The following is a 12,615-nucleotide window of genomic DNA, read 5'->3' on the forward strand; positions in this document are numbered from 1 at the left end:
AGTCAATACATAGGACTTAAATGATCAAGACAGCAGCATCTCCATGCTCAGTGTGAGGAGGCTGAGGTTAAACAGCTAGTGACTGGTAGAGGGGGGTCAGACCCCTGGGACAATCCTGTATCCAAGCACAGGTTTCATGGTGATTTGGCTATAACTTTGGCCTGACAGGTAGGATGACTTGTTAGAGGTCCCAAAGCGTATCAGGAATGCAGCGGGGCACAGCATCTGGTCCTCTGCTCAGTTGCCATTAATCCCTGGGCTGCATGTAGCAACCTGCTCAAATGTTGCGGAGAACTAGCTCATCAAACCATGAAGGCAATTCAACCACTCAGGGGCAAAAAAAGGCTTTGGCTTCCTTGTGACATTCCCTGGTAACCTTGCCTCTTGGTCAATCTAACTGACAGCTGGCTGCCATCCATACCATTTTATTGGTGCCTCTGCAATTATTTTGAAATAAAAAAAAATCAGACTCTAAGAGGATTTTTTTTTCTGATAATGAATTCCTTTGCTTTCTACCAAGTCTTAGAAATTGACTTGGGCTGTGGACTCCCATCACCTCCTATGAATTTAGACTTGTACTCATTCTTATTTTGCACTAGAATCTTTACAAAGAATGAGCTAAACCTGGAGCTCAGGGTTGATCAGGAGGAGTGAGAGGTAGAGCATGAACATGTGTAAACCTGATAGGTGGGACAGCTGCGGTGTTGAGGCTGACAGAGCTGTTCTTTGAGGGATGGAGAAGGTACCGTCTGGAAGGGAATGGTGTGGCTTTAATAAATGAAGGGCCTCTGACACAGCCTTTATTATACACTGCCCACCTATAGCCAAGAGAGTGGGGATAAATTCTTGCTTTTTATCTTTGGCAATTTCTAAGCATATTGAAAAGAGCAGGGAAGGTGAAGTAGGGCAGATTTCAGAAGAGTCTAAATTTAAAGCCCTGGGACCATTTTCCATAGTCACAGTGGTGGGATTTAATGTATCCTGCTCTCAGCTTCAGGATTACATGAAAGATGCTGGGCTGCTCTCCCTAGTGTGCATAGTCCACTAACTAGAAATCTGCCCAAGCTGAAGAATTTTGCTAATCTGTGTATCTTGACTTTTTGCCCTAGACATTGTGGGGTTTCAATTTCTCCAGAATCTGTGCACTGTCAATCCATTTCTCCAGTTGCTTAGGAGAGCTCTCTGTGCAGTTTCTTTTCTTTTCTTTATTTTTTTGAGATGGAGTTCACTCTGTCACCCAGGCTGGAGTGCACCTCAGCCTCCTGAGTAGCTGGACCACAGATGCGCACCACCATGCCCAGCTAATTTTTTGCATTTTTGGTAGAGATAGAGTTGCCCAGGCTTTTCTTGAACTCCTGAGCTCAAGCAATCTGCCCATTTCGGCCTCCCAAAGTGCTGGGATTACAGGCATGAGCCACCGCGCCCAGCCCTGTACAGTTTCAATAAGAATGATAAGGATCGTGAGCTTTGAACCTAAAGAGAGCAGGCTGAAAATACAGAACCTCATTTAAATTGTGGAGTATCAATTGTTGAAAGAATTAGGTGCTATGAAGAAAGTCTTTTGAACTTACCTGCTTCTCGGTCCCTGATACAGTAGTCTGGAGAATTCTCAAAATACACGAGGTCATTTTTTGTTGGCTTCTTAAACCTCTCGTTAGCCACAGTGAAACCTGTGCCATCCTGGTTCATGACCACCTGGATGGCCCCATTGTACTTCCTCCAGAGATAATCGCCCGTTTTCCTGAAGTCGGCCATGGCCAGCCAGCATGTCCTGAGAGTACATGAGCCGCTCACCCCGTGGCACTTGCACTCTTGTTTCAAGAACCGCTTTACAGCCTGCCGAAAAAGACAGGGGCAAGTTCAGTGAGGTTCGAGCAGGTGACACATGCTCCAACTCTCCTTACCTCCCAGCAATCCAGAAGTGACTCTCAGGATGCTGGATCCTGGGGCAAGTGACTGGGAGATGTTGAAGCATTGCTTGTCACTTGTTAGCCACATTAGCCACCTGCCCTGACTGCAGCAGGCAGGGGCAGTGGGTGGAGAGGGGAGGGATAGCACCTAACTGTGTACCCCACTGGCTATCAGTATAACAGAAACCTCACTATTTAACAGGGCATGTGGCCAGTTAGAAGAGTGAGGGATTGAATTATTTTCTAAATAAATAGAGCTTTATTATATTAAAAATGTATACTATCCAATTAATGCTGTCCAGTTTAAAATAAAATAATATAAAAATGTATGTATTATGCAAATTAAATTAACAAAATAACTGCTAAGTCCGAATCCTTCAATAAACCAATCATGGTAATTGTACTATAGCAATTCTGTGCCACTGTATTTATTTTGCAGATGACCGAGAAGCAAGGCTGAGAGAGGTGGAAGCACTCACCCAAAGTTACACAGCCAGGAAAAGACAGAGCCAGGCTGTACTGCAAAGTCAGTTAGTGACCCTGAGGCTGACAGTAACTTGGGGAGATTCAGCTTAGATGACAGGGGTGGGTTTGCTCTGATCTTTCTTAGAGAGGAAGCAAAGGAAACTGGGACAAGCTCATCTCGGCTGGCTCCCAATATAGAGACCCCTTTTCTGTGGGTGCGAGGCCTGTGGAGAGGAGAGGGGACAGGTGGGCCTGAAACTTCCAGGGAAGCTTCTGCTTTGTTTTCACGAGCCAGCAGAGCAGCACTTTCCCCAAAGCAATTTGGTGAGAGTTATCCTGCCCTGGCCCATTTTCTCCTTTGCTCACTCAAGTGAAGAGATTATTAGCACTCCTGGTCCTCACAACAACTTTGATCTACTGCTCTTCCCATTTTATAGATGAGGAACCAGGGATGGGGAAGGCAGGTGACTTGCCCAAGCTCAGTAATAAGAATTCATTCCCACTCTCCCCAGGTCGGGCCTTGGCACTAGGTGTTTTTCCCACTTTACCCCCACCTCCGTTGTGGATGGGGCACCCACTACATTTGAAATCTATCCTCCTCAGCATGAGCCACCCCTGGAGGGCAAGGATGGAGAAGTGAGCAGGAAGCATGTGCTTAGCTTGGCTCTCCCAGTTACAGGGACCTGGGCATCTTTAAAGGATGTCTTAGAATGAAATTCCTCTTCGGAATTACACTGCCCCATGTGCCCCACCCCCATCTTTATATTATGAGTGTTTGGTAGGAGGCTCACAGGATGGCCTGGATGGCAGGCCTCTGCCACAGACACAACCCTGGGAGTGCCATCTGGGCTCCACCACTCTTCCCCATGTGGCTCTCACCTGTCCAGGAGCTGTCCCTCCTAAGATCCTGGAGAGCACCACACAAAACTCACTCCACATCAAGTACTTAGGAATTAAATATGAATGCTCATTCTTCCAAGTTTATTCTTTTTAAATCTAGGTTATTTAATCATAAGTAATATCCCTAGCTTTAAAAATGACAGGAAATATTACTGCTCCTCCTCTTCTTTCTTTCTTTCTTTTTTTTTTTTGAGACAGAATCTCACCCTGCTGCCCAGGCTGGAGTGGAGTGGTGTGACTGTAGCTCACTGCGGCCTTGAACTCCTGGGCTCAAGCGATCCTCCTGCCTCAGGCTCCTGCATAGCTAGGACTACAGGTGCATGCCACCATGCCCAGCTAATTTTTTAAAATATTTTGTAGAGATGGGGGGTCTCACTGTGTTGCTGAGGCTGGTCCCTAAGTCTTGAGTTCAAGTAATCTTCCCATCTCAGCCTCCCAAAATGGTGAGGGATTATAGGTGTGAGCCAATGCATCTGGTCTGCCCTCCCTTTCTAGTATTGAATTTCCAGATCATAAACTTCAAAACTGATATTTTTATACAATTAATTGAAGAATTTGCATATTAATTTAAAATTGGATCTGAAAAATAACATTATAAATCCTTAAAAAAACATGTGGTGGTGACAGGATCATCTGTGCAACCTCCTCCCTTCCTTGCTAACAGTTTTTGTTCAGGTGTTGGGCAGCCTTGTCTTACAAACAACTTCTGACCCCAGAGTAGTCTAAATCGCTAATAGTAATTTCACTGTCTTGCCACTAACTTTTTTCCAGCTTGGAGCATGTGCTGATTCAGTTTGGGCCAATCCTATGATAGGAGAAATCTCTTAGGAGTCTTGTAAAAAAAAAAAAGTTTCTTCACTCTTTATTTTTTATTTATTTATTGTGTTTTTGAGACTGTGTCTTGCTCTGTTGCCAGGCTGGAGTGCAGTGGCGCGATCTCAGCTCACTGCAACCTCTGCCTCCCTGGTTCAAGCGATTCTACTGCCTCAGCCTCCCGAATAGCTGGGACTACAGGCGCGGGTCACCACGCCTGGCTAAGTTTTGTATTTTTAGTAGAGATGGGGTTTCACCATGTTGGCCAGGATGGTCTTGATCTCTTGACCTTTTGATCCACCTGCCTCAGTCTCCCAAAGTGTTGGGATTACAGGCGTGAGCCATCGTACCTGGCCATGTTTCTTCACTCTTTAAAAGAGACACGTGAGGTGGGGGCATGGTGGCTTATGCCTGTAATCCCAGCACTTTGGGAGGCTGAGGCAAAAGGATCACTTGATCCCAGGAGTTCAAGAACAGCCTGGGCAACACAGTGAGACCCTGTTTCTACAAAAAAAGAAAAAACTAGCCGGAGGTGGTGGCACATGCCTATGGTCTCAGCTACTCAGGAGGCTGAGGTGGGAAGATCACTTGAGTCTGGTGTTTGAGGCTGCAGTGAGCTATGATTGCATCACTGTACTCCAGCCTGGGTGACAGAGTGAGACCTTGTCTCAAAAATAACATATAATAAAATAAAAGAGTCACATAAGGAGAAATACCTTGTCTCTGTCTCTAGATGCTGGTTTCTGTAGCAGCCTCTCTGCAACCTGAGGGCAGCAATGCCGACAGGCAGCAAGCTGCAGGCACACTTGACAGATGTGAAGATCTGGGTTCTGGGGATGCCGCTGAGCTGCTCGATGAGCCCACTTTGGACCTGCCCTACCGCCAGACTTTTTGTGATCCAAGTTAGTAAATTTTCCTCCTTTTTTTAGTGCCTTTGGGATCTGTTACTTGTAGCAGAAAGTATTTCAACAGGTACCATGGTCACTTCTTGGTTGTGGATTAATGACAGGCTTTATCTGACAATTAACCTAGGAGGAAATTGAGACAGCATCTCTAGTATTGGGCTTGCTCACGTCTCCAGCACCCACTGTTAACGCACAGCATGTTCAGTGCTCAATTGCAGTTTGGGGCTACCTTCATCTCTTCTATGTACTGGGTTTGCAGACTTGAAATTCAAACCCTTAACCTTGAAGTGGACAAAACTGTACTCAATCAGAGAGGCAGAGAGAAGGGGATGTAAGCTGAGGCAGCCTGTTTTCAAGAGTAACTGAGGTAAGAGTAAGGATATGAGGGCAAGAAACTTACAATGAGGATTCCTAGTTTAGAGCAACTCCAGTATTCAAATGTTATAACATGATAACAATAACAACCATGTATTGAGTGAGTGCTTAACTATGTGCCAGGCTCCACACCAGGTGGTTTACACATATTATCTAATTATCACCGTCAGGCAAAGTAAGTTATTGTTCCCATTCTATGCTTATGAAAACCAGTGCTCTGCGAGGAAAGGAAAATCCCTGGTCACCCAGCTATTTAAAGGTAGAACAAAGATGTGAATCTCAGATGTGTGCTATTTCTGAAAACACACTTAAAATTCTACTATAAATCACATTGTGATTTTGAATTATGCATTCTGTTTCCCTCCATTCTTTTTTTTTTTTTTTTTTTTTTTTTGAGACAGAGTCTTGCTCTTGTCACCCAGGCTGGAGTGCAATGGTGTGATCTCGGCTCACTGCCACCTCCACCTCCCGGGTTCAAGCGATTCTCCTGCCTCAGCCTCCTGAGTAGCTGGGATTACAGGTGCATGCCACCACGCCTTGCTATTTTTTTTGTATTTTTAGTAGAGACGGGGTTTCTCCATGTTGGTCAGGCTGGTCCTCAGGTGGTCCATCTGCCTCGGCCTCCCAAAGTGCTAGGATTACAGGTGTGAGCCACTGTGCCCAACCCCCTCCATTCTTTTGAATAATCAAGAATTGACTTAAAATATTACATACCTGTTATAATGGGGCAGAGGAGGAAGAAGAGGTAGAGAGAGAAATAATGGGGGATTACATTGCATCTTCCAAACTAATCATTAAAAATTTATTAGACAATTCACAGAAGAAATACAAAGTACTAACAAAAGGACAAAAAGGTGTTCGACTTCATTAGTAACTGGAGAAATGCAAACTGAAATAATACACCTTTTTTGCCTAGCAAAAATTGTAAAAATGTCAATTTTTTAAATTTTAAGAATAAAAATATAGTAAAATGTAAAAAGACTGATAATGTTTGGTGTTAGTAACAGTCCAGGGGAAGAGATGCTTTAACAAACCATTGGTGGGGGAGTATAGCGATCCATCATTTAAATGAAGAGTGTTTTTGCAATACCTGCAAAAATGTTAAATGTACGTATCCTTGACCTGGTGATTCCACTCTGGAAACATCTGCACAAGCTTGGAAGGATACACACCCACATGGATCTTCATGCAGCTATTGCATAATTAGTAACAGCAAAATATGAGGAAAAACCCAAATGACATCAGTAGGAAAATGGCTAATCAAATTATGGTATATGCTTAATAATGGAATATTATGTGGTCTCTGAACAATGAAGTAGGTCAGTCTTACAGGCAGGAAAGAAAGTCAAGTGATAAAAGCAAAATGTAGAACAATATATGTGGTATGATCCAGTTTTTAAAGGCCTGCATATGTGTGTATAGCTGGCGGAAAAAGGGAAAAATGTTCTTTTACAATCTGGCTACAGTTTGAGGGATTTCATGGTCTTGAAAGAGGGGGGAAACAAAAAGGGTGAAATTACTCCACATAGTAAAATAACAGGAATTTGAGGCTTTCTTCCTGGCAACTGGAGAGGGCAGGTCAGTAGGTGTCACTCCTGGCTACATATTAAAATCACCTGGGGATCATTTCCAGCCTCTCCCCAGACTGGGTAAATCAGAACCTAGGGTGGACGTGAGGCCTGGGCCTTGAAGGTACTTGTGGTTCCTCAGTTGATTGATTCTAATATGCAGTCAGGGTTCAGAATCATCCAGACCCAGGGATGCAGAGGAGAAGGTGAGAAACCCCTGCACCGTGGCGGGAGTCTGGGGCCTATGGAGGGTTACAGCGGTGAAGAATTCCTGCAGCAGAAGCTGGCATTACATTTCTAAGAACGGGGAAATCGTTATTCAATTAGAGATTGTTTCCTACCCTATGCCTCCAAGACATCAGAATCTCAAGGAAAATGTGTCACCAGTGACAATCTCTGCTCGTGCTGCTTTGGAGGGAATGAAAGATGGGTGGTGGCCAGTGTCCACCCCAAATACCAATGGATCAATGGATAAGTGGGCCACACCAGAGCAACAGGCTATAGCGGCAGGATACTCCCCCTGGGGTCTTCAGAGGCACTGGGCAAGGAGCTTGGTTGGGGTGGGAGGGTGGTTTCCCATGCACAGCCGCTGATGGAGGGACTGGAGACATTTTATTTGGATGATAAAAGAATGAGTGACTAAAGTCGAGGACCTCTGTTCTGTAACTATAAGTAAATTTTGATTCTAAAATTTTAAAACAATAAACATCTACATAATATTATTAACTGCACAGCCAAGAACTGTGCCAGGATTGCAGTTCATTATCTCTGATCCAAGATCACAAACCTTTGTATCAATGAAGGATGTTCTTAAAGTGAAGTTGGGTGTTTTCTCGTTCTATTTGCTACCAATTGCATTGGCTATCACCTCATGTTTTCCACCTCACAATTGTTCCACCTGCTCGTCACTTCTCCTCATTTCCTGGGGGCAGCCACAGTCTTCCGTCCTCTTGTGCCAACCAGGACTGGCTCCACAGCTCAGACCTAACGTTATGCCCTGCTAGCCTGGACACGCTGTATCCTAGATGCCATGTTTTCTCTTTTGATGTATTCCTCCTTTTTGCTGCAGTACAGTGTTGAGTAACTCCTTTAACGTGGATGCATTTTCTGAATTCTTGCATGTCTGACATGTCTTCAGTCAGCCTTCACACTTGATTAATAGCTTGGCTGGGTATAGAATTCTGGATTTAAAACTTTGAAAGTATACCTCCACAGGCTTTTGGCTTCTAATGTTGCAGATGGGAAGTCTGATGTGGGAAGTCTGGTGGATTCTTTGAAAATGGATTTGTTCTTATTTTCACTTTACTTTGTATTTTTTCCCCTATGAAAGCTCCCAGAATCATTCCCTTATTCTTGGGTTCTGAAATATCACAATATTATTCCCCATTAATCTTGTTCAGCACTCAGCAGCCCCTTTCAATCCTCTCCTCCACATTTTTTTTTTTTTTTTTTGAGACAGAGTTTCACTCTCGTTGGCCAGGCTGGAGTGCAATGGCGAGGTCTCTGCTCACTGCAACTCTGCCTCCCAGGTTCAAGCAACTCTCCTGCCTCAGCCTCCCAAGTAGCTGGGATTACAGGCATCCGCCACCACGCCCAGCTAATTTTTGTATTTTCAGTAGAGATGGGGTTTCACCATGTTGTCCAGGCTGATCTTGAACTCCTGACCTCAGGTGATCCACCCGCCTTGGCCTCCCAAAGTGCTGGGATTACAGGCATGAGCCACCGCACCTGGTCATTTTTTTCTTTTTTAATGGCATTCTAATTAGCCAGTTGCCAAATTTTGGAATTGGTCCTCTATGTCAATTATGTCTTCTCTCATCTTTTCAATACTTTCTTCCTGATTTCTTGAGGAAGAAATTCCATCAGAGTAACAGTCCTGGCTCTTTCCACCCCCTTACTCATGTCTACCCAGAGGAAGATAAGTGATTCATCCAACTGGTAAGTTTAGAGGAAGGAGCAGGGCTTGTGTGCCTGGGTTCTTTCTCTTTGGGGATCTGGTAGCCTGTGGAAATGAGTTGTGATCAGCTCCTACCATCTAGCATGTGGCTCCCTTGCTGCAGGGGCTCCGAGGGCCAGCCTGTGGTAGGTGAATCTGCCTGGCTCAGGGTTGGACTGCTCGGGAGCACTGTGCTTCCAACCCGCGTCCTCTAGGGCAGCATTTTCTTCAATCACAAAACTGATACTTTTAGTCCATCCATTTGTCCATTTTTCAGTTGGTTTCAAACTCAAGTGGAAAAGAGCAGGGGATGTTTATGGACCTCCTTAAACATTTATCTTTTGGGCTTTTTGATGTACTTTCTGAGAGGTTTATTTGGCTTTCTCTTCCAAATTCTTTCTTTTTCTCTAATCGTCACTTTTTCAAAGCTTCCGTTCTTATTTGTGGGTGTCAATATTATGTTTCTGTGAGGAGACTGATTAGGCTATAAAAAAGTGCTTTTATCCTTGAATTCCTGCGTTTTCTCCTGCAGTAATTGCAGGAGTAATTTTCCTGCAATTTATTTGTCTTTTTCTTTCACGCTGCTGTATTGAATCTAATATATGATAATCCTTGGACAGTCTCTTCATATTTAAGAATGAAGTAGTAAAAAGGCATTTAGGAACTCTGGTTGTAGAGGTGGGGCTTGTGGACCAAAAAATATTGCTTTCTGGTGAGTTGGCAGGGCACTGACTATTTTTTTGAGATGAGCTCTTGCTGTGTTGTCCAGGCTAGAGTGCAGTGACTATTCATAGGCACCATAATAGGGCACTACAGCTTTGAACTCCTGGGCTCGAGTGATCCTCCTACCTCAGCCTCCCAAATAGTTGGGACTACAAGTAGGCACCACTGCTCCCACGACACTGGCTCTTATGCTGAAGACTCTTACTCCAGAAAGCCTGGGATGTTAAATGACCGACTTCCGCGGAGTTCTGCTCATGGGGAGAAGGGAGGGGTTGGGGTTCCCTATTCCATCAATGGAATTTTCAGTTATTCCCAATTTTCAGGCCTATGTTTCTCTCCAGGGCTTATTTATATCCGAGGCATTCTCAGGGCTTCTTCCCTCCCATGTTGGCAGTTGCCCCATTTGCTTTTATTCTTCTAGACTGTGGCTTCTCCATCCTTCTTTGTGAGCTACAATTTATTCATTTGCTTTCCATTTTCCAGAAATTCATTTAGCTCTTTCATTTCTTTTACTATTCTTCTTATTGTCAATTTAAACCCTTTTTTTTTCTATTACTACAATTTTAATGAAGTTTGGGAGGAAGAGGGGAAACATTACATGTCCCATTCACATTCTTGAGTCAGTTTGCACTTTGAAATGTTCTGGAAGGAGACAAGGACTGTGAGGGGAGAAAACGGTACCAATTTATACATTTCTGCACTGCTCAAGCTGTTGCTTTTGATACTATGTGCAAGCACTGTTTTTACAATGGGAAGAGAAAGAATTAGAATAAGAATCAATTACAATGACTTGCTGCCTCTTGCTAATGTGGGATACTGAAAGCTTCCTTCAGAACCTCAAGGCCATAGCCCATGACACAGTCACATCCTGGTTTCTATTTTGTCTCTTGAATCTTTCCTGAAAAGTCTCTTGTTCTACTTCCTTCTTCTTTGATTCTTAATGCAGGTCGCTGTCAAGATTCCATTTTCAGCCTTCTCGTATGCTCCTGTTCTCAATTCTCCCAGCCCCCATGGTTCTTAATATCACCAACTGGCCAGCACAATTCTTAATCAGTCCCCACTCCTGCCCATGTGCCTTAATCCCATCTAAGTTTTACTACGTGGCATCCTGTCAATAAATACTTGTTCATGTGACATAGCTATGCTAAAAAAGTAGTTTTTTGATGACTTCTAAGGACAGCAGGACTCTTTTGGTGTTTAGCTTCATAGAAACCATTTTTAGCTTAATATATAACTATTCTCAACAAAAGCTCTTCACTAGGCTCATAACTGCTTCAGTGCTAAAATCTTAGCAGATTTTTTTATGTGGCCCTTCATTTTTTATTTATTTTGAGCATTTTAAGCCTTTGACCTGCAGAGGCTATTTTCTAATTTTAAAATTTAAGAAACTTCCATTTTTTAGTGTTCTTTTTTTCTTTTAAACAAACTTCTAGATATTAGCATTCTATACCAGACGCAGAAGTCTGTTTAAAAAAAAGAGATATGGAAGAAGAAAATACATGCATTGTGTAGGCTAGAACAATTCTATTTTATATTTCTCTGCTCTAACTTTGTGTCAGTATAATACTGAGGCATCACATTCTTTAAGTTCTTACCATATATCAAACCATGCTAAGAACTTTTATATTCACTATTTTATTTAGTCCACACTACCACGTAAGGTATATACTATTATTATCCCATTTTATAGATAAGGATATTGAAACACCCAGGAGTAGAGGAGCTTGCCCTAGATCTCACAGGCAGTAAGTGAGATAACCCAGGGAGGCAGGATATAAGCCAAGCCTGTCTGACACCAAAGTCGACATCACTCTGCTGGTGTTTTTCATATTAGGGTTTGCCAATCTCTGGGGCTCATGTTCCTTGGATTCGGTGAGTTCTATAAGCTTTTACATTTAGTGTTTGCGTATCTAATTATAGTCTAAAAGGAATTATATTGCCAGTTATAAAGACAAACTTCTCCTAAGGAAGTTTTGGTTTCTTAAGTCAGTTCTTCTGAAGACTGAGCCCAAGCAGCCCTTACAGTGTCTTTGTAAAACTTCTTTGCAGAACATGAGAATTTTTTTTCTTGTAGGTACCTGCATTTTGCAAAGTTTATGAACCCTGTGTCATGTCATACTGATTTTCTTCCTATCAGAAAGAAGGCAGTCCATTGTATGCTGTGTGAAATATTTGCCAACTTAACAACTTGTCTTAGAAATCCTAGTTAGAATTTATTTTAGGTCCCCATATACTGTGTTTTCACTAAATTATTTAGTTAAACTTGAGCATTTGAAGAAGTGTTAGTACTTCACTTTTTAGTTGGGTATATTCTACAAAGTCACTAATATATTTCTGGTTCTATATCAGTTTTCCTGAGGGAAACTCTCATTAAAAACATATTATTTAATTTTCACCTGCTGGCTTGAAGCCAAGTACATTTATTAACAATTGAATCCTTTTGACAGGTCCACATCTCTAAGATAGAAGTTACTGAAAATTGGGCCAACTCATACCTTTTAAACATACACACTCTGGAACTAAGAAGAAAAATTTATTAAAAATTGTGCAGCTGATTTGCTTATGCAAACATTTATTAACTTAAGACATTGTGATTTCTTGAGCACTGTCATTCTTTAAAAACAGTGACTGTGGGTGGGCTTAGCTAGTAAATATAAGGTGTGGAATTTACATTTGTGGAATTCAAGAACATTACCGTTGACTAACCATATATATAATAATTCTTATTGACTAATTAGGCAAGTCTAAAAAACATTTTCCACTAATAATAGAACTTTACATGGAACTGCAACAATTTTGTTAAGAGTTATTCCCTGTCTTGGGACTTGACTTCTGGTTAGTTTTTGGTTCATATGATAAATAAAGATCTCTAATATCAAGCACATATTATTTTGGGGTCCAACAAGACAGAGGTGAGCCTGGCAGAACTGATCTAACTTTTAAAAATGCTTTTCATTTTATGAACTAAGGAGACCAGTAAGTAAACAAATACCTACTAAGTGAAATTTATGCCCCACAAA

The 12,615-nt window shown here is 42.5% G+C and overlaps 1 protein-coding gene across 1 annotated transcript in view; it reads right to left on the reverse strand.

Moving 5' to 3' along the window:
• The window catches only part of WNT2 (Wnt family member 2), a 50,381-nt gene that overhangs the window by 22,987 nt on the left and 14,779 nt on the right, over positions 1–12,615 (reverse strand). The window contains exon 4 of the mRNA XM_003808650.6: positions 1,572–1,836. Within this exon, the coding sequence (XP_003808698.1) occupies positions 1,572–1,836 (265 nt within the window). The remainder of the gene's footprint in view (positions 1–1,571; positions 1,837–12,615) is intronic.

Source organism: Pan paniscus, chromosome 6 (assembly GCF_029289425.2).
Source record: "Pan paniscus chromosome 6, NHGRI_mPanPan1-v2.0_pri, whole genome shotgun sequence".
Classification (NCBI taxonomy): Eukaryota; Metazoa; Chordata; class Mammalia; order Primates; family Hominidae; genus Pan; species Pan paniscus.